This window comes from Lynx rufus, unplaced genomic scaffold, assembly GCF_022079265.1.
Source record: "Lynx rufus isolate CCGP_SWC_20201006 ecotype Redwood Valley unplaced genomic scaffold, mLynRuf1.p SCAF_2, whole genome shotgun sequence".
Lineage (NCBI taxonomy): Eukaryota > Metazoa > Chordata > Mammalia > Carnivora > Felidae > Lynx > Lynx rufus.
In genome coordinates this window covers 39555824-39579094 of record NW_025814834.1, presented here as the reverse complement: position 1 = coordinate 39579094, position 23271 = coordinate 39555824, and the positions used below count along the sequence as shown (strand labels likewise).

Below are 23271 nucleotides of genomic sequence, written 5' to 3'. Positions count from 1 at the left end.
CCAGCCTGGTAGACTCCTCTTTAATAACTCACATTCAATCACTTTTCTTCTCCCATGCTACTATTAGAACCAAACTCAGCTGGACTAGTTCAGTAGCATAATTGGTCTCTGCCTGCATTCTTGTTCCCCTGCAGTCCTTACTGCAGTGGTCAGAGTGAACTTTTAAAAATGTAAAACAGATCATTTCACTTCATTGCGTAAAGCCCTCTGAAGACCTCTCCTTACTTTTACACTTTAGAATAAAATTCATGATCTTAACCATGGCCAACAAGGCCATCATGAGTCTGTGGCTTCCTCTCTCTGTCCTACCATTTTCCTCATGCTCTCTCCACGAGCCTACCCTACTGTGTTCCCAGACCATGCCAAGCTTGTTCTCATGGCCTTTGCACTTGTTATATCCTCTGCCCAAATGTTCTGTGGTTTGCCCTTAAGGTCAGGCCTCTGCTCAAGGGTCAGCTCCCCAGAGGAGCCTGACTCAAAATGACAGAATTTCCCACCCATCACTCTCTATTCTCTTATCCTTTATTGTTTCCATGGAACTTACCACTTAATGAAATTATATATTTGTTTTTAAATTTTTGTCTCCCTTATAAAAACTTAAGCTCTATGAAGGCAACAGCTTTGTCTTTCTTACTCCTTAACACTTTTTCTTAGCATGTATCCTATCTAGCAAATTATGCTAACATACGCCATACTTGATTACCCAGTCATTAACTGTCCCCCCCAGAATTCTATCTGTCCTTCAAAGGCAAGGATTTTGCTTCTATCCCCAGAATGAAGGATAATGCTTGCATAGAATCTCTCCCCAATAAATATTTGCCGAGTAAAATGAATGATCGGTTTATTGCCGTGACTTTTCTTTGGTATATTTCCCCTTACCTTGATTGCCTTTTGAATGTTAATGCACGATTCCCTTATGGTCTGCAACAACTTATTGAAACGCCCCATCTCTTGGACAAGTACAGTGTTCATGCTCTGAGTGTAAGTTGTCGGGTATCTCCTCATTGCAGCCTCAACATCAAAGTTGTTTGGAAGTTTACCCAAGATATCACCAGCAACCTCACTTACTACTTCATCTGATGATTTTGCACCGGCATCTGCTGAACGAGACTGTCAAGAATTCAAATGAAAAGTCAGAAATCCTCATAAAGGTCTAGGAATTTCTGTATAAGAAAACTCCTAAGGTAAATTTTGTAAGAATGAGTACCACTCTATTCTACCGATGATTCTTCTCCACACAAGATTTATTCAAGTGATGGAAATAGGCATGGGGGCAGAGATTCAGGAGAAAACCATTGTTAGGGAGGAGGAAGAAAAGAGCACCGACAGTGTTTACAGGCCAAAGAGGGTCTGGAGGAAGCAAATATGTGGTACATCGTGCTGTCTGGGTTGAGGGGGAGGAGTGGGTGCTGTGGGTAGAGGGAGCAAAAGCATTTAAGTTGGTGGGGTGGTGGAGGGACAATGGTCATTAAAACCCAGAAGAAGGAAGTCTGATCTTGCTTTGAGAAAGCCCTCACAAAATATATTTGCCAATAACTCTGGTGCCTACTGGTTGCCAAAAGCAGAGATATAGTTTTGTCCTTGAACCAGGAGGGCAAAGAAAATAAGCTCGTCTTCTCTAAGCAGTTGGAAGAGTTATAGAGAAAGGCAGACTTTAGTGATTCGCATTGGAAGGAAGGAAGGGGAATTTCAATTTTTATTTTTTATGTTCATAGTGGCAGGGTGTAAATGAATCTATATTTTCTGGAAAAATCATTTAAATCCTCAGAATAAATAAATGTGTGTGCACACACACGCACGCTGAGAGAAAACAAGCACAATTAGAATACAAATGAACATATCTCCTATTTTTCCAGCCCTAGGAAATTTTGTCCAGTCTTACGTTCAGATTTGGTGTTTCCTGGTTTCTCTACTGAAACTTAGGCATAAGCACAAGAACTCTGCAAAAGTAACAATTCCCAACTCTGACATTTCTTGTTCTAAGTTTTTTGCTGTTCTAATTTTTAAAGGTATTTTAAATCCATAATGCAAAAGTTTTGTCATTGTTAACTTGCTCTCCAAACTCTGCTGTTCTGGTCTCTTTGCCTCTGAATTGTGGTAAACCGATGTAGAATCACTGGACCACTTGCCTACCCATTACTATAATTGTACTTGCCAATCTGAGTCTGAGGGTATTGAAAGAGGCTGTTTAATTACATACTGAGAAGATACCCCATGTGTATTTAAACTTATTTGTTTGGTTCTGAGTCATTCTCTGTTGGAACGAACCCACTGTTTTATGTATTCTGTAATGTGGCACACCCCATCAACTTTAAATAAAGCCAAAAGACACAATAAATGTCCTGTTTTCAGACTACTGTGTATCACGTGTGTCTAATATTCCTAAGGACCTACTTATTCATGTCTGTACATATACTTTTGTACTCGGGCAGTGACTGACTTTTACTCGTATTATTAACATGTAAAAATGGGCATAAAAACAGTCTCTGTCCTTTTTGCTTGTTAGAAAATGTGATCTTACAGTAGATCAGACCTAGGAGTTCCATGGACTTTTCCATCAAGGATAGCACACCATTTTATCCTGCTAATCTTCTAGTTTGTTTGTTTGTTTGTTTTTTCCCCAGCATCTCTTATTATCTGCCCTTCTAGGTCCTACCCATCTTTAGAAGCTAGAAAGAAGAAAGCTCTGTGATTCAGAACACAGATTCTGGAGCCAAACTAGTGGGAGTCAGACTGCTTGGCTTTGATTCCTGGCTTGAAATTGTACTGGCTGACCTTAAGCAAGCTACTTAATCATTCTGTATCTGTTTTCTAGCTGTAAAGTGGGAGTAGTTAGCCCTTACTTCACACAATTGCTGTATGTATTATACTGTTATACATGAAGCACTGAGAACTATTACCATTATTACTCTGACATTCCATAAAAGTAAAAAAGATCAGCTAGAATTTCAGTTAGTGGGATAATTCACTTGACCGAATAAGCATTCTTATTAAAATTTTACTCAATCACTAAGGGAACTCTGGTCGTTTGGACTCATTTGCTTTCAAAAATCAAAAACAAACAACTGAGCACTTCTTCTGAAGGACAAAAAAATACAAGAGAAGATCTCTTAATAGAAGAGCAAGATTAAATACTTTGCATTCAAATATACGGACTTGTGCCCATGGCATGCTGAATTCTATTGCCTTAGATTACTCTCTGACATGCCCTTACATTTACATCTCACAAATGGAGTTGTGTGTCTATGGCGTGTCAACTGTATCTTCCTCCTCAACCTTTTTATACATTTTATACTTACTACTGCAATTCCATTCTTCATTCTTTTTTTAAAGTAGCATACAATTCCTTTTTATGTTTATTTATTTTTGAGAGAGAGAGTGAGTGCACCCACGGAGGAGGGGCAGAGAGAGAGGGGGACAGAGGATCTGAAGCGGGTTCTGTACTGACAGCAGAGAGCCTGATGTGGAGCTTGATCTCTTGAAATAGGAGATCATGACCTGAGCTGAAGTTGGACACTTAACTGAGCCACCCAGGCGTCCCACAATTGTATTCTTTAAATAGTATGTAGGGGGGCGCCTGGGTGGCTCAGTTGGTTAAGCGTCCGACTTTGGCTCAGGTCATGATCTCAAGGTTCGTGGATTCGAGCCCCATGTCGGGTTCTGTGCTGACAGCTCAGACCCTGGAGCCTACTTTGGATTCTGTGTCTTCCTCTCCCTCTCTGACCCTCCCCCATTCATGCTCTGTCTCTCTCTGTCTCAAAAGTAAAATAAACGTTAAAAAAAAAAAAAACTTAAATAGTATGTAGGGGTGCCTCGGTGGCTCCATCAGTTAAGCATTGGACTCTTGATGTAGGCTCAGGTCATGATGTCACGGTGGTGAGACTGAGCCTAAGCGTGGAGCCTCCTTGGGATTCTCTCTCTCCATGTCTCTCTGCTCCTCCCTTGCTCCCACATGTCCCTCTCAAAACAAATAAACTTTAAGAATAAATAAATAAATAAATAAATAAATAAATAAATGTTATGTAATCTGATAAACTACTGATGTAAAGGAAACTGTTTCTATGTAAACTAGGCTAAATGTTCTGGAATATTTGAAAAAGATAAGTCATTTTAAAAGCTGCTGTTGATTTAATAACAGACCAGAAAACGGGCAAAATTCTAGATGAATTCCAGCATCAAACTGCTTCCCAAGTATCTTTGATATTCTTCCACTTTAAAGGAATTAAAAAGGGACGTAAGATATAACGCACTTGGACATGATTTATGCAAGAAAGGCAAAATGGAACTCCTAGCAGCTGAATGGTACTCAAAGATTCTTTCCAAATCAAACATGGATGAAAAAAAAAAAAAAGCCATATGTTCATGTACTTGCTGTTTAAGTTCATATTTAAGGTACACAGGGATTTTTTTTCTTTTCCTTAAAATGGTTCTCACTTTAACAGATGGCACATGTGCTTGGCCAGCATCCTTTCCAGCCTCAGAAGCCAGTTCCTGTACCGATCACATACCTGTGTGAGAAGAATGTTATCAAATAGCAGTTGAGTTTCTGATTGATCTTTAGTGATATCTGCATTGGCATTCATCCCAAAGATTTCTGGTGCAGGGTTCAGCGGCAGAGTCTTTGTGTATTCGATGTAGCTTTTGTGCTGCAAAGATGAATAACCAAGAGTCAGGAGGCTAGAAATCAATTATCCTGTAGAACTTTCTCAGTGAAAGAGATAATTTTCAATACTCAAGTTATTGAGTGGATGAGCCTGTGAAACTGGACGCCGAATGCTTTTATTTTCTTTCAACCTGGGGCAAAGTTAAAAAAAAAAAAAAAAGGACACATTTAGGGAGAAAAAGAAAATGTTCTGTACAATTGGAATGGATTTTAAAATGGAGAGAGGAATATCTTGGCCATCTCATTTAGAAAACCTTCTGGAGAAATTTTTCTATACCACATTTGATGATGATTGTTCTTAATTTATTGCAATATTTTCTTTCTCTTTATTCTGATTTTTCTGTTTACTCTTGTGATAAATCCATGTAATTCAAAAAGTAAAAATTACCCAAGTTTTTATTATACTGACAAAATCGCCATTAACATATCATTTTATGTACATGCACACATGTTTTACATTTTATTTACATTGACTTCTGTCAAAATTGCATACCTTTCTTTATGCTCATATAACCATACAAACACTCATATACATATATGGTGGGTGCAGGTGGGGGATTGGTCACTGATGGTTTTTTGAAACGGGTCATGTTACATATACCTGACTTTATCTTGCCTTTTTCTCATGTGACAACTCATCACTGGAGATCTTGATACTCATGGCCCCACACATGTTGACTTGCTCCACTCACTTAGTGACCTAAGCTCTGGGACTGATTTTCTCTTCATCCCTATTGACATCTGCTCTCAGCTAACATTAATCCGAATGGATGTTAGGGTTATGGTATGTACCTCTGTTGCATGTGGTCATATGTTTAGTTTTCAATATGTATCATTTTGGCTTTTAGGAATAAAATGAGAACCAATGCAATTGTCCTGGCAGTCCCTAGAAGTCTAGGGACTTCTATCTATCACTTCTAGTCTAAAACTGTGTGATACACATCTTCCACTAGGCAGGCCTGGAAGAGAGAGGAGAAGGAAATGGACTCTTGCAGAAGCTGGTTGTATGACTCTCTTCCCCTTTCTACCTGTGTGGCCTTGAGCAAGTCTTTCAACTTTAGTGAACCTGCTTTCTTATTTGTACAAAGGACAGAATAAGAATAGCAATGTTAATTCGGTGCTCTAGTGAGATAAATACCTGTACTGCATTGTTAATAATTAAGCATGATCTAAATATTAACTATTATTAATATTATTTTATTTGTTTTTTGAATGTTTATTGATTTTTGAGAGAGACAGACAGAGTGTGAGCAGGGGAGGGGCAGAGAGAAAGGAAGACAGAATCCGGAACAGGCTCCAGGCTCTGAGCTGTCAGCACAGAGCCAGACGCAGGGCTCGAACTCACAAACCATGAGATCATAACCTGAGCCGACGTTGGCCGTTCAACCGACTGAGCCACCCAGGCGCCCCTGCTTCTAATTTTCTTGAAGGTCGTACTTACATCACCAGAAGGAGGGACGAAATAGATGCCACTTGAGTCGAATTTATAGCCTGGATTTTGAACTAATTCTGTGCTGAAGAATTTGTTTAGAATGCTACGCAGCGTACGCCGGTCCCAGTCGTCGGTCACCCTGCCTCCGTAATTGCATTCCCCGGTCATGTACCGCAGAGCGTCATAAGGCAGTTCCTAGAATCGAGAGTTAAAGTCACTCAACAGCTAAGAGTTCTCAGCAGCAGGTTAAGCAGAGCTGTGGTTCCTGTTCGCACATGTTATTAAATGAAACTGCTTACAAAAATTTGTATTAAACACAATCTCCCTTTATATACTTCTCTGCTAATTGTTGCAATTTCCTCCAGGGTCTTTGTCACCTTGTGTGGCTTGTCATTTTCATTCAGTCAATGCCGAAAACAGAATTCATCTAGTAACTTGTGCACTCACTCACTCAACCAACACTAATGGACCACCTACTACATGCCAGACACAAAAGGAGACCATAATCCCATCCTTGAAAATTTTGCATTGCTGAGTGACATTCAAAACAAATCCAATATAATTCAGAGATGATCAGTGTTAACTTCCTTCACCACTTTTTCAGATCCCTGCATACTTTGCCAATTGGAATCACTGTAGAAACAATTTTGCGTATAATTTTCCACCACATCTCCTATTACGAGACACTTTTTACCATTTCATGAAGTACTCTTAAAATATTTTAATAACTATCTTTTATAGGGAACATTTCAGTTACTCCTAATTTTCTGTTTTCTGTTTCATTAAATATACTTTTCTTAAAATTTTTAATGATTCTTAAATCTAGATTCTTGAAAAGGAAATTACTCTATCAAAGGTAGGGAGCTGATAAAAGGCAATTGATTAATGTCACCAAACTGCTTTTCTGAAAAGCTGCAGCAATCATGGGAATCAGTTTAAAAATTTTTGCTAATGGTTGCCCAAAGATAATTAATATTGTGTTAATTTGCATTTCTCGAATACCAGTGAAATTCATCATTTTTTCCTGTTGAATAACATTTGTTCTGTGAACTAGCCTTTTACCCATTTTTTTCAGTTAAAGTTTTAATAGCTTTACTTGTATAAGCTGTTTTATAAGTTGTCCTTTTTAAACAAATTTGTGGAAATATTTTTTCCTTTTACTTTGTTTTTTCATAATATTCTCTGGTGTGAAGAATGTAAAGATGTTTATGAGTGCAAAAGTACTGATTGTTCATCTAGCAATTTCTTTTCTCCTCAGCATAAATACTTAGACATCCACCAGCAATACAGAGAATTCTATTTCTCACTGCTCTCAACAAAACTGAGCATTATCATTTAGAAGAAAAAGTTGACATTAGACAATAACATTGTTTTTAGGTTATTTTTAAAATATACATATTTTTATTTCAAAATAATCTCTACACCCAACAAGGGGCTTGAACTTACAACCCCAAAACAAGAGTCTCATGCTCTACCAACTGAGCCAGCCAGTTTTCAAGTGCATTTTATTTTTTACTGTGATATAATTGACACAAACATCATATTAATTTGAAGTGTATAATGATTTGGTATTTGTATATATTGTGAAATGATCACCACAATGTCTATTTAACATGTCATTACACATGATTACACATTTTTTTTATAAGAACTTTTAAGATCTATTCTCAGCCGCTTTCAAATATTCAATACAGTATTATTAACTATAGTTAACACGCTGGACATTACATACATTAGGTTATATTTTTGACATTTACACTTTAAAAATATTTATTCAGCATTTGTATTTATTTTGAGATAGGGAGGAGCAAAGAGAGAGGGAGAGAGATAATCTTATGAACCCGTGGGATTATGACCTGAGCCAAAATCAAAAGTTGGATGCTCAACTGACTGAGCCACCCAGGTGTCCCCCTACTCTGTTCTTCTTTGTGTTTTCCTCATTTGAATGATATTTATTATTATTATTATTGTTATTATAACTTCTTTACACAGATACTAAAACACTTGGTCAGATAAATTTTAGCTATCTCTTCAATTTTCTTTTCTTTTTATTTTTAAGATGTTTAATTGTTTATGGTATTTTTGATATAGCAATGTGTTTTTTTGTTTATTCAATTTAAATTCTGGTTGGTTAACAAACAGTGCAATATTCGTTTCTGGAGTAGAATTCGGTGATTCATCACTTACATACAATGCCCAGTGCTCATCACAAGTACCCTTCTTAGTACCCGTCACCCATCTAGCCTATCTCTCACCGATCTCCCCTCAGCAACCTTGAGGAACAGCAACCCTGTTTGTTCTCTATCACTAAGAGTCTCTTATGGTTTCTTTCCCTCTCTTCTTTTTGCACCCCCTTTCCATATGTTCATGTGTTTTGTTTCTTAAATTCCACATATGAGTGAAATCACATGGCATTTGTCTTTCTCTGACATATTTTGCTTAGTGTAATACACTCTATTTCTATCCACATCATTGGAAATGGCAAAATGTCATTCTTTTTGAAGGCTGAGTAATATTCCATTGCATATACAGACTTTTTAAAAATTTTTTTTAAATGTTTTAAAAATTTACATCTAAGTTAGTTAGTGTATAGTACAATGATTTTAGAAGCAGATTCCAATGATTTATCTCCAGTGTTTTCCATTGGCTGCACCAATTTGGATTCCCACCAGCAGTGTGAAAGTGTTCCTCTTTCTCTGCATCCTCACCAACATCTGTTGTTTCCTGGGTTATTGATTTTAGCCATTTTGACTGGTGTGAGGTAGTATCTCATTGTGGATTTGATTTGTATTTCCCTGATGATGAGTGATGTTGAGCATTTTTTCATGTGTCTGTTGGCCATCTGGATGTCTTCTTTGGAAAAGTATCTATTCATGTCTTTTGCCCATTTCGTCACTGGATTATTTGTTTTTTGGGTGTTGAGTTTGATAAGTTCTTCATAGATTTTAGATACTAACCCTTTATCTGATTGACATTTGCAAATATCTTCTCCCATTCTGTTGGTTGCCTTTTAGTTTTGCTGATTGTATCCTTCGCTGTGCAGCTTTTCATCTTGATGAGGTCCCAATAGTTCATTTTTGCTTTTGTTTCCCTTGCCTCCAGAGACGTGATGAGTAAGAAGTTGCTGCGGCTGAGGTCAAAGAGGTATTTGCCTGTTTTCTCTTCGAGGATTTTGATGGCTTCCTGTCTTAGGTTTAGGTCTTTCATCCATTCTATTTTTGTGTATGGTGTGTATTATGTGTATGGTCCAGGTTCAACCTTCTGCATGTTATTGTTCAATTTTCCCAATACCTTTGCTGAAGAGACTGTCTTTATTCCATTGGCTATTCTTTCCTGCTTTGTCAAAGACTAGTTGGCCATATGTTTGTGGGCCATTTCTGGGTTCTCTATTCTGTTCCATTGATCTAAGTGTCTGTTTTTGTGCCATACTTTCTTGATGATTACAGCTTTGTAGCATATCCTCAAATCTTCAAATTCAGGATTGTTTTGGGTATTTGGGGTCTTTTCTGGTTCCATACTAATTTTAGGATTATTTGTTCTAGCTTTGTGAAGAATGCTGGTGTTATTTTGATAGGGATTGCATTGAATATGCAGATTGCTTTGGGTAGTATCGGCATTTTAACAAAATTTGTTCTTCTTATCCAGGAGCATGGAATCTTTTTCCTTTTTTGTGTGTGTCTTCTTCAATTTCTTTCATAAGCTTTCTATTCTTTTCAGTGTATAGATTTTTCACCTATTTGGTTAGGTTTATTCCTAGGTATTTTATGGTTTTTGGTGCAATCATAAATGGGATCGATTCCTTGATTTCTCTTTCTGCTGCTTCATTATAGTTGTATAGGAATGCAACCAATATCTGCAAAGATTTCATATCCTGTGACTTTGCTGAATTCATGGATCAGTTCTAGTTTTTTGGTAGAATCTTTTGAGTTTCCCATGTAGAGTATTATACCATCTCTAAAGAGTGAAGGTTTAACATCTTCCTTGCCGATTTGGATGCCTTTCATTTCTTTGTGCTGATTGCTGAGGCTGGGACTTCCAATACTATGTTGAATAACAATGGTGAGAGTGGAAATCCCTGTAATGTTCCTGACCTTAGGGGGAAAAGCTCTCAGTTTTTCCCCATTGAGGATGATATTAACGGTGGGTCTTTCATACATGGCTTTTATGATCTTGAGGTATGATATTTCTATCCCTACTTTCTTGAGGGATTTTATCAATAAACGATGCTGCATTTTGTCAAATGCTTTCTCTGCATCTATTGAGAGGATCATGTGGTTCTTGTCCTTTCTTTTATTAATGTGATGTGTCACTTGGATTGATTTGCAGATATTGAACCCACCCTGAACCCCAGGTATACATCACACTAGATTGTGGTGAATAATTCTTTTAATGTATTGTTGGATATGGTTTGCTAGTATCTTGTTGAGAATTTTTGCATCCATGTTCATCAGGGAAATTGGTCTGTAGTTCTCTTTTCTATTGGGGTCTCTGGTTTTGGAATCAAGGTAATGCTGGCCTTGCCTTGTAGAATGAGTTTGGAAGTTTTCCTTCCATTGCTATCTTTTGTCACAGCTTCATAAGGATAGGTGTTAACTCTTTTTAAATGTTTGGTAGAATTCCCTGGAAAGCCATCCAACCTTGGACTCTTTTTTTTGGGGGGGGGGTAGATTTTTGATTACTAATTCAATTTCTTTACTGGTTATGTGTCTGTTCAAATTTTCTGTTTCTTCCTGTTTGAGTTTTGGTAGTTTGTTTCTAGGAATTTGTCCATTTCTTCCAGATTGCCCAATTTATTGGCATGTAATTGCTCATAACATCTCTTATTATCATTTGTATTTCTGCAGTGTTGGTTGTGATCTTTCCTCTTTCATTCTTGATTTTATTTATTTGGGTCCTTTTCTTTTTCTTTTTGATCAAACTAACCAGGGGTTCATCAATTTTGTTAATTCTTTCGAAGTACTAGCCCCTGGTTTCATTGATCTGTTCTACTGTTTTGTTTTGTTTTTGGTTTCTATAGCATTGATTTCTGCTGTAATGTTATTATTTCCTGTCTTCTGTTTATTTTGGGTTTTATTTGCTGTTCTTTTTCCAGCTCTTTAAGGTATAAAGTTAAGTTGTGTATCTGAGACCTTTCTTCCTTTTTTAGGAAGGTCTGGATTGCTATATACTTCCCTCTTATGACTGCTTTTGGCTGCATCCCTGAGGTTTTGGGCTGTGGTGTTATCATTTTCATTGGTTTCCATGTACTTTTTAATTTCCTCTTTAACTTCTTAGTTAACCCATTCATTCTTTAGGATTTTCTTTAATCTCCAAGTATTCATTGTCTTTCCAAATTTTTCTTTTGGTTGATTTCGAGTTTCATAGTGTTGTGGTCTGAAACTATGCACGGTATGATCTCAATCTTTTTGTACTTGTGGAGGGCTGATTTGTGTCCCAGTATGTGATCTGTTCTGGAGAATGCTCCATGTGCACTTGAGAAGAATGTATTCCATTGCTTTAGGATGAAATGTTCTGAATATATCTGTTAAGTCCATTTGGTCCAGTGTGTCATTCAAAGCCATTGTTTCCTTGTTTATTTTTTGTTTAGATGATGTGTCCACTACTGTAAGTGGGGTGTCAAAGTACCCTACTATTATGGTATTATTGTCAATGAGTTTCTTTATGTTTGTGATTATTAAGTCCCTGGCTGTCATTTCTTCCTGTTCTTTTTTGGGGGGGTGAATTGCTTCTTTTTTTCATTTTGGAGGCAGAGAAATAATAAAATTAAAAATTAGAAACAACACAAAAAATCGAATAATGAAAGCTAGATCCTAAGTGTGTTTTGGCCTGGTTGTTGAAACAAGCTTGATAGAATAGAGAAAAAAGGGAAAGAAAAGAAAAAAAAGAAAAAGAAAAAGAAAAAAACAAGAAAACATTTAAAAATTAAAAAAATGTATACAATAGAATAAAATAAAAAGAAAGTAAAATAGACTAAAAAACTTACCAAAAAAATTAAAAAATATAATAAAAATTTAAAAATATATATCTAAAAAGAAAATAAAAATAATTTTTCTGTATCCAAGAAAAAGAGAAAAAAAAATGTTGAACCAGTGAACAGAATGAAATCTGAATGAAATTACATCCAGTTTCCTGTAGAAGTCAAATTATTAAGCACTTTATAGTCCATATACTAAGCAGGGGGAGAGACTTGTGGTGGTCCTCTAGGGCTTGGTTGGCGCAGTTGGATGGGGCTTGGTGTAACAACTCTTGTTCTCCACCAGGTGGTGCTGCTTAGCTTACCGGGGCAGATCAGTGTATCTGCAGGCACAGGAGAGGTGCAAACGGGGTCACCCAGCTTCCCAGTGTCCAGCATCAGAACTCCATGCTCTTACCGACCGGCCATCAGGCACCCCTCCTTTGTCTTCGCTTCTGTCCACTCCCCGCTTCTATACTATCCGTGACCAACCCATCAGCTTGCCAGGTGGCATCTCTCCAAAATTTTATCTTGACAGGGCTGTGTTTCCAAACCCCTCACTTCTGAGGGTCCTGAGGCGTGGGCCTGCATCAACCCTCTGGCAGAGGGTCTTGCCGAGCAATGGCTGGGTGCTGGCTTGCCCCTGGGAATGCTCATGAGACTGTGCTGCTACGGAGGCCCAGAGACTGTGTCCAGGTGCCAGCCTGTCCCAGAGAAAGTTCATGTGATGGTGTAGCAGCAGCAGTTCAGGGACTATGGTAAATCCCAACACATAACAGGTACCAGGCTTCATCACATCCTAGTGACCTTGTCTAACACCAGCAAACATTGCTGTTCTTCAGGGTCCACCTGGGACCTTTTCCCGTGGGGATGCTGCATGGCCTCTACCAAATGTCCTCCTGGTAGGGGAACCATCTCTCCCTGGGTGGCCCGAGGACCCCTTGGACCTCACCTCATTGCTCCTGGGGAATCACCCTTCCCATCAGAGCACCGCCAAGTATCGAGCTGCAGAATTTATGACCTTTCACTCCCCTGTTTATAGAGTCCTAATACTATTGAAACCCACCCCCTCTCCCTTTCTCATTCAGACCCTTGTGCATGTTTCCACTCTTTCTCTCTCTCTAGCTGCTTTTAGGGGGAGTGCTGTTCTTGTACTCTCACCCCTGTCTCTGACCTCTCTCTGCAAACAAAATCAGCTCCCTACCCTCTACAGCTTCTCTCTACCCCAGTTCACCTCTCCACACTGTGTACCCACCGAGTTCTGTGGCTCAAGTTACACAGGTTGTTGTGTTAATCCTTAGATCAATTTTCTAGGTGTGCAAAATGGTTTGTTGATGACCTAGATGCATTTTAGGGATGAGAGAAGCAGAGAACTTCCACGCTGCTCCACCATCTTGGCTTCTGCCCCTTCAAGATCAACATCTTCTCCATTCATTAGTCAATGGACATTTGGGCTCTCTTCCTGGTTTGGCTATTGTTGATAAGCAAGGTTTTAGAAGATAGCAATCTTTTACTTTGGGATTATTTCATCCTCTTTGTTCTTTCAGGCCCTTCTTGCCATTATCTGTTAAAAGTTAGAGTATCTATTCCACATTCCTGGGATCCCACTTTGAGGAATCTCTTCAATAGAAATAACAGCACTAAGGAAGAGTAGCTAGTAGGGGTTAGAGAGGGGAAATTTATCAAATTAGAGGTTGGAAATTATGAGACTTGTTATTTTTTAGAAGTGGAACAGAAGGCAGAGAATTCAGGAGAACAGGTTTCAGTGACCAAGACCTTGTAGAGAAATAAACAGAACCAGGAAGGAGAAGTCCAGCATGTTTTTGTCCTTCTTGTGAGGGGAGTTTGATGAGATGTATGCACTACTTGGACTTACCTTGTTGACAGGTCCCCACCTCATAAAAATGAAACGTAGCAAGAAAACTCATTGACAAAGTAAATAGATAGTGAATGAGGTAGACCAAAGGTGAACCACCTGGCCCCTGTGAGGGCTTCCTGATGCAGACATAAGATGAAGTCTAGAAGGGAAGAGTTTGGTTTATGTCAAAAGGGTTAAACCTGTCAACATGCCTGACAGCTAATGGGGAAGATGTTGTTTCTCTCAGCAGCTTGATCACAACCAGGGCCAATCACATTGGGGTGTGCATTTTCCCAGGTGCCTGAGCACCCTGGTTGGGGTTGCAGAAATGATGGCAGTTGCTTCTGGGCCTATTGTTATGAGGGTTGAGATCATGAATGGGGAGACAGTGTACATGGAAACAAACCCTAAAGTCAGCAACTTGTATGCAAAGGTGAACACAAAGTCGTCCATTTTAGCATTGCTTATCAGCAAAAAATAAAAAGGAAATAAAATTCTAGTAGTCAACAAAGACAAATGCTATATAAGCAGCCATTAAACAAGGATCTCTATTGGGGCACCTGGGTGGCTCAGTTGGTTAAGGGCTGACTATGGCACAGGTCACGATCGAGCAGTTTGTGAATTTGAGCCCCACATCAGACTTTGCACTGACAGTGTGGAGCCTGATTGGGATTCTCTCTCTCCCTCTCTCTTTCTCTCTGCTCCTCCCGACTTGTGCGCTCTCTCTCAAAATAAATAAACTTTAAAAAAAAAACCCAAACATCTCTACTTTGGAAGTTGTCCACAATATTTTCAGAATGAAAAAAGCAAGCTGAAAGTGAGTATGCAAATATAATTATGTTTTTGAGAAAAAAAGCTTGTGTATATGTTGTGCTTATGTATATATGTATCTACACGTGTATAGGAAAACTTCTGTGCAGATATGTCCTAAGCTGGAAAATTAGTTGCTTTGCGGTAAGAGTAGGGTGAGAGAGAGAGGGGTGGGCCTTACACACACACACACACACACACACACACACACACACACACCCCTACCAAATCAAGAAAAACAAAGTAGTTGTCCATCTGCCAAGTAGATTACACGTACCTTTTACAGTTTAATTTTTGTTTCCTGTCTTTAATCCAACAAGAATTACACCGTATAAATAATCTAACTTAATTTTTTTCCAAGTAGCAAATAATCAATTATTCTATCATAAATTATTGAATACTTCTCCCATTTCCTATTCATTTAATTTTAAAAAAAATTTTTAAAAGCTTATTTATTTCTGAGAGAGAGACAGCATGAGTTGGAGAGGGGCAGAGGGAGAGGGAGAAAGAGACAATATCAAGGAGGCTCAGTACTACCAGCACAGAGTCCAATGTGAGGCTTGAACTCACAAAACTATGAGTTCATGACCTGAGCTGAAACCAAGTTGGGTGCCTAATTGACTGAGCCACCCAGGCGCCCCAGCCTATTCATTTTAAATGCTACAATTACGATGCTAAATTTCTAATGGTAGTAGTGTTGCCATTCTTACTGAGAGCTTAAAGATCTTTCCACTCATTGTGATTCATTTATAAAACAGACACTGAGCCATATACCACATATACATATTTAGGCACTAAGGAAAAAAGGGTAAACAAATCAAAGTCACCATACAGTCTAGTGGCTTACAATCGGACAAAACGTGTTCCTCTTCTGAGCAAAATTTTGTAGTTCCCAGTGTCCTACGTGTATCACCAGCTCTGTCAAGGCTACCAGAGCAAAATGGCAGTGGGTACCCATGTTTCTGGCTATTCGGCTAGAGTATGTCAGGGAAAGGATAACAGTAGATCATGAAGGGCCAAAAAAAATATGGAATCATCTCCTGATTTTATATATGCTCACCTACAATGATAAGGATTCTTGACACAATGCTGGACAAAGTGACCCTCAGCCAAAATGGCATGTAGAAAAGTGCCAACAGGGAGGCACACTTGGCTCCTGAGTCTGAGATGGTTATTCAAGAAACACTCCCAAAAGTAGACAAAGATTGGGCATAGGAAAGCGCACTCAGAGCAAAGGAAAATATATGCCAAGGCTCAGAGATGTGAACGAGCACATCACGCAGACAGAAAAGCAAGTAGACTGTGGGCATGCAGTATAGCAGAACCCCCGCCCCACCTTATCCTTGGAAGAGGTGTTGCCAGGTACCCACTGGATGCTTGAAACCACAGAGGGCTGTTTTGTCCTATATATACATACTGATGACAAAGTTTAATTTATAAATTAGGCACAGTAAGAGACTAACAACAACTCATAATAACTAATAATGAAATAGAACAATTAGAACAATATACTATAATAAAAGTCAAGTGAATGTGGTCTCTTTCAAAATATAGCACTGTATTCACCCTTCCTCTTGTAATGATGTGAGATGATAAAATGCTTACATGACAAAATGAAGTAGGATGAATGATGTAGGCATTGTGACATAGCATTAGGCTACTACTGACCTGCTGATAATATGTCGGAAGAGGATCATCTGCTTCCAGACCGCACTAGACCGCAGGTGACTAAAATTGAGGAACGCAAACCATGGATAAAAGGGGTCTGTTTTTAGGGCATGGGGTAGAGCAGGAAGGAGGGGAGTGGAGGGAGGTAGGGCGTGCTTAAGGAGGGATAAGGAATAACTGAGTGCCAATGACTCCCAGATTTCTAGCTTGAGTTTGGGTGGAAGGTGGTTCTATTATTTTGATGCAGCCAGAGAAAAGAAAATGGGGAAGGGGAACAGTAGTATTCCGTAAGATAATCATTCCCTATTCTGTTGCTTTTCCAAAGTTTTCCCTACACCTTGATCTGTTTTCTCTCCAACCATTGATTTTGGGTGCTCACCAACAGTCCTTAGTTCTCTTCTTAGGTTACAAGACCTCCCTTTGAAATCTCAAGTATTCTCAGGTTTCTCTTAACACTTTACCAATTCATAAATTTCTGGATTTTGTTCACTTTCTTCTCTTGGGGTTTATATCTGTATGCCAAGAGCTTAGTAGATATACTTCCAGGATGTATAAAATTTAAGAGAATGAATTAATTACCCCTTTCACCATCCCCATTCCACTAACCCACCTGCTGTATACCTATTAACTTCCTGGGACTACTCCCTGTCTGGATTAATGAAAGGTACCTCCACCTATCCAGACCAGAAAATTAACATCAATCAAGACTTCTTCTCCCTTTGCCATTTAATATCTAAGTCATTTCAACCCTTTTTCCTACATATCTATTGTATCTCTACAATGTTCCTCATCCTAGCTCAAATGCTTTAATTTAAACTCTTATCGTTTCTTGCCTGGGTCATCGTGATGGTCTCCTGCATTAGTTTCCTGGGGCTGCTGACAGTTGGCTTAAAATAAGAGAAATTTATTGTCTGATAGTTCTGGAGGCTAGAAGTTTGAAATCAAGGTGTTGGCAAAGCCATGCTCCTTCAAAGCTTCTAAGAGGATCCTTCTCTGCCTTTTCCAGTTTCTGGTAGCTCCAGGTAAGTGATTTTCTAAAATGCAAATATTCTTCTAAAAGCACACCAATAATAATAGAATAACTCCCAAATCAGTTAGCATTTCATGTAAGTATGCTCCAGATCCCTTATCTCATTAACCAAACCTTTTCACTTATTTGACCCTTTTTAGAATCTTTTATGGTTCCTTCACCCTGAAAACCTCTATGCACTCAGTCCTGGGTACCTCTTCCTCTGTAGGAACCTAATCACATCCAGCCGAGTTGCTTACCTCCTTGTTTATGTCTCCATCTTTAAACAGTTAAGGTGACCAAATATACTACTGTCCAAACTGGAACACTTTGAGAGTGATCATGGGCATTAGAGAATTAGTATTATATAATTAAAAAACGGTATATTGGCAAATCTAGTTTAGTGTACTGGTAGGCCCCTGAGTAGTTCTACTCAAACATTGTTTTCAAAGTAAGATTATTTCTGAAAATAATTAGGAAATGGAAGCAAAAAAAAATTATGATTATCCTGAGAGTATATGCAGAACATACTTTTCTTGCTATATATTCACACACTTTAACTTCTTAGATACATCTGTTTCAGATAACATCTCTGATAGTTTCCCAAAGAATGTAATTTTCAATATGGTCTCATTGCTTTTAATCTCTATACTATTCTACAGAGCTTCACTTAATGGTTACTAAATTTTAAATTGCTGCCATTTTTAACTGACTCTTCACTAGTGACTATCATATTTTAAGTTAGGATATACTCTACAGGTGCTTGAACAAATTGCTACAGATGCTTGAACAAATTGCTAAATGAACTAGAGAGAGCCCCCTCCTTCTTATTTTTTGTATTGAAAAGTATAATTATCTTAGTTCAAATACTTCTGCAGGCACTGTATCACTGTATTTTGGTCTCCATTCTTAGTATCTTTTTTATATATAAATATTCCTACAAGACAGAAATTCATCAAATTCATGCTTCTTTTTAAATGCTTTCCCAATTTTAAATTGCTGCAAAGTAAAGGCCTCTCAACTCATTTCATTTGAGTACAGAATAGGAATCTGTCCAATGAAACACAGATCAAAGATCCTTCACCTAAGTTTAGATATGTCATGTGAGCTCTTTGTTTTTTCTTTGCTTTTGTAGAGACAGAATTCAATACCTTCCTGTTTATAGGTTTTTAAAAAATAGGGGCGCCTGGGTGGTGCAGTCGGTTGAGCGTCCGACTTCAGCCAGGTCACGATCTCGCGGTCCGTGAGTTCGAGCCCCGCGTCAGGCTCTGGGCTGATGGCTCAGAGCCTGGAGCCTGTTTCCGATTCTGTGTCTCCCTCTCTCTCTGCCCCTCCCCCGTTCATGCTCTGTCTCTCTCTGTCCCACAAATAAATAAACGTTGAAAAAAAAATTAAAAAAAAATAATCCCAAGTTACTAAAAGTTTCACAAAGTCAGTTTTTTTGATACTTTGAGATTGATTGATCTAAAATTTTCCAACTAATTTTGAACAAACTTTTAACTAAACTTGGAGGAATTTGCCTCAAAAAACTTCATATCTTGCAGGACACTTGGATTGGTTTAACAAGCAGTGCTTCAGAGTTGCAAACATGTTAAAAAGCCAACTGATAGTCAAGTAGCAAAAAGATAATATGGGTAGTGTGTGTGTGAAAGAGAGAGAGAGAGAGATGTGTGTGTGTGTGTGTGTGTGTGTGTGCGTGCGTGCGTGTGTGTGTGTGTGAAAGAGAGAGAGAGAGAGAGAGAGGCAGACAGACAGACAGAGAGAGAACTGTAGGGGCTGAAATGTGGTTGATATGATATGAAGCCATTTGGCTTCCTCTCAAAATCTGCACACCTCAGGTAAACATCAATGACCTAAAGAATTTGTTTCCTCCTGACAAACGGCTCAAATTCTACAATAATAGCACAGTAAAATTTCCCTTAAAATAAAGTCACGCTCCAGAACAGAAGGAAATTCATCTGTATTTTCATTTTGGAGCCTGGTTGATGTATGTTCTTCTCAAATCCTTTTCAATATAACACGATCACTTCGCAGATTCCTACAGGTGTGTACATGTCAAAAATAAATGATAAAATATAGGTTCCTACTGGGCATACCAAATGTCCTAACTACCTACTCTAGCGTTATGATAGCCTGTCATAACCAAGTACTACCTAATAAGCGGTTGGGAAATATTCTGCTATTTATTTTATAAGGGTGTGAATTAATCAGAATTCCCCGCTTACTATTACAAACACTCACAACATGATAGAGGGCAAAATAGGTGACATCCTTGCTGTGCTTTTTACGGTACCTCATACTGGTTCAGGAACATGTGGAGTTGCTGTACACTTATTCTTAGGTCAGTCTCATTGAACTCATAAGGAATATTCCACCCCAGGGGTCCAAATTTCCGTCTCTCTTGGACCAAAGCATGAAAGAAGCAGAGGCCATAAAGTAATTTCTTGAATTCTTCCTGTAACGAGAAGAAACGGTGCCACATGACGTTCCCCCCCCCATGTTACATTATACCTACCATATTTTTAAATGAAATTAATTCTTTTTGTTTATAAGTATATCCACCCCAAAGTATACTAAAACAGAATTAACTACCATAGGCTATTTAGGCAAAAATATGCTCATTTGTACACCTGTCCAGTTGACAGACACAGCTATGAGCACCAGGTTTTAGGGAGTACAGTAAGCTTGTCTATTTAATGTAACCGTATAGGATTCTGGAGGTTCCAACTGAAACATCATGAGGTAAGAAAAATTAATTCTAAATGGGTGATCCCAGACCACCATGGAGATATTTCAAAGAAGACAGTTCAAACCGATTAAGCAGCTCTACAAGAAGGACTTCCGGATTGAAACTTTGGACAGCTTCATGACTTTTCTAGTTACTCTGAGGCAAGAAGAAGGCTTACAGTTACTTTCAATGGCAAAGCCAGCCTTGAATCAGAAATCAGAAAGTATGATGCACCCTCCACAAGACTGTTACAAAATGGTCAAAATAGAGCTTGAGAGAGAATTGGTAAAGATTTCCTTGGAAAGAGCAGCCGCTGTGCTGGGAGCCCTCTTGCCCTCATCCCAGAGGGAGAAAGGAGCATGGGATGTGTCTTCTTAGTCCAAGCTAGTGAGAAGGAATTAACGGGGCTGCTCAGAGAGCTGATGCATGTTCCTTGCAGCGGTGGTAGAGTGGAAAAGTGCACAACTTATGACAGAAAGAGTAGAACAGTCTATGGCCACAGGGTAGTGGATCAGGAGAGGGAAATCGGAGCCCCGCTTCCAACAGTGGGCCAACCCAGCCTGGATCCCAATGAGCAGATGGGGCGCTGGATTAAGAATGTCAGCCAGGGGCCACTTTAAGCATTTCTTGGTCAAGATGACTTATGTTACAGGGTGAGGAAATCCCGACAGTAAGAGCCTGTATGAAGTGAATGGCGCGACCCAACAGCTGAGGGGGGCACGAGCAGTCAGCTGATTGATGGAGTCACAGTCAGAGGAGTCCAGAAGGGGAGTCCAAGGAGAACCGATGAAAAGACTCCCAAGAGAAAACTTGAGATTTAAACCCCTGCCAAGCCCAGAGAGCTCCAAGCAAAAGCAGCCCAGGACCAGAAGTTCCACTCTGCCCTGCCTTGCGGTTGGTTGTACATGCTCCAAACTGAGTGGTCAGGCTCAGCAGCCATCATTACAAAAAGAAAGATGCCAACTCCATGCTTCTCCCCAGTGGCATGAAGCCGACTGACTACAGGTCCTAGGTAAGTTTCTGGAGAGTTGAAGCCTCTATTTTAAATAAAATCTAAGTACTGATTGACATATTACATTGCACTTTCTGATTCTGGAATCCAGGCTGGATTTACAAGTTAAAATGACTGTAGGTCATTTCATTACCTGACAGTAACCAGAAAAATCGTGATGCTGCCCAGAGTTTTGTCCAAGGGCAGGTGGAAGTTTCCCCTGTGGAATAAACTCAAAGGGGGAGTGGAGACAAACCCCAAGTAGCATCAGTTTAATCAGAGAGGTGGGAAAAAGCAAAGTGACACATGCTGTCTGGATTCGGGAACTACTTTAGATCCATTACAGAACAGAGCAAGTTGGCAAGTGTGATGATGTGGGAGCCAGGTGCTCAGCACAGAAGCGGTGGCATGCGTGTATGGAATGAGGAAAAGTAAGCAAGAACCCTGGGTGGATGGACTGAAGTTGGCTATACATTACAAACTCATTACCTCTAGAATATGTGAATGAGTATGGATGTGTACATGTACTTATCTGGATGCACATATATACTCGTCTATACGTGTATGCGTGTGAGTGTGAGAGTACATGCATATTTCTAAGTTTTCTCCCCTGAAAGGACCAAGAACCAAAATAAGGCAGTAGCACCCAGATCTAGGTCTCTAGAACCAGGACTCCACAGAAAAATGGCTGGTTCCAGGGTTGAACAATGGATGAGCTTGCAGCATCTGGTGCCAGAAAGTAAGAGAGCTAAGTAATAATAATAACAACAGCAATAATAATAATAATAATAATAATAATAATAATAATAAATGATGGGACCTAGAACAAAGTACAGAGGAGCCAGCTTACAGGTGCTCCCACTGACCAAATCTGGAACAATTTGAGCAAAAGGCTTAAGGATAGTAATGCATTGTAAACCACTGGGGGACAAAAAAACCCCAAGGAATTCCCAAGTCCATCCCAAAAACACATAAGTAAAGGGAGAGATGGGAAAGCTGTTGTGGACTCTAGAGTGGCAGGGGTCAAATACAGCGGGAGTGCTGGAGTTGGAATTATCACGGGAAATAACTTGATCAGGCAAGATACATCAGTGGCTACTAAATCTGGGCTGGGGTGGATGTTGCTGAGGAACAGGATATTGGCATGGCCGTGAAATGTCTCCCTGCCTGACGATTAGTTGCAAGGGGTAAGGCAGTAATTACACGTTGAAGAAATCAGACAACACTCTGTCTGGGAGATCCAAATTTATACCAACAGTGAGGGATAAATGATATCGTGCACCTCCTAGTGTGATACTCTGAGGACACAATTTCACTAATGTGGTGTTTTGGCTAAAAATGCATAACTTGAATCTAATAATGAGTAAATATCAGCCCCCAATGAGAAATGTTCCATTAAAAAGACAAGAGGAGACAAATTCTTCAGAAACGTCAATGTCATCCAAGGCAAAGGCTAGGGCAATGTTCGAGATAAAAGGAGGCAAAGAGATGTGGCGACTAAATGCAATTCTAACCCTAGACCAATCTGTAGTGAACAGGGAAGATGCTCTAAGGGACACGCCTAAATCAACAGACAAATTTGGAACACAAACAGTAAATTAGATAAAATAGTGTATCCTTGCTAAATCCATTAAACTAATAATGGTACTAGGGTAAGATAATCTCTATTCTTAAGAAATATACATCAAAGTATTTATTTAGGAGTAAAGGGTTGTGATATGTCTAACTTACACACAAAACCTATATTAACAGGAGGTGAATGTGGGTTCAGGGCACAGGGGTATTCTCTGTACTATTTTTATACTTGCCACTTTTCTGTAAGTTTAAAATTATTTCCATATAAAAAGTTAAAGCAAAAATTATGATGTACTCTTTTGGCACTTGAGGAGATTTGGCTTTTTGTTTGGATTGTGCTTCATAAACGCCTAGACTTCCAATATGTGTGACTTCCACTGGAGAGATCTTTGGATCTAGAAGAAAGGGAGTAAGATTTTGCAAAAGGGCTTCTGTCCAGCCTATCCCATGCAGACATACCCTTACCACCTACCTGCAAGCAACCTGCTCTCCTCTGGGCCTTATCAATGCGAAAGCTACTCCTACAGCAGATCTTAGAAGCTTAGGCTAAGGTGTGACTTCGTTTTAAACATAGATTCTTGCTT

The 23271-nt window shown here is 39.1% G+C and overlaps 1 protein-coding gene across 1 annotated transcript in view; it reads right to left on the bottom strand.

Moving 5' to 3' along the window:
* DNAH7 (dynein axonemal heavy chain 7) overlaps positions 1-23271 on the bottom strand; it is a 251476-nt gene that overhangs the window by 14029 nt on the left and 214176 nt on the right. The window contains exons 57-60 of the mRNA XM_047084071.1: positions 19687-19848; positions 6105-6290; positions 4509-4646; positions 880-1110 (exon numbers count right to left, since the gene is read on the bottom strand). Of these exons, the coding sequence (XP_046940027.1) occupies positions 880-1110; positions 4509-4646; positions 6105-6290; positions 19687-19848 (717 nt within the window). The remainder of the gene's footprint in view (positions 1-879; positions 1111-4508; positions 4647-6104; positions 6291-19686; positions 19849-23271) is intronic.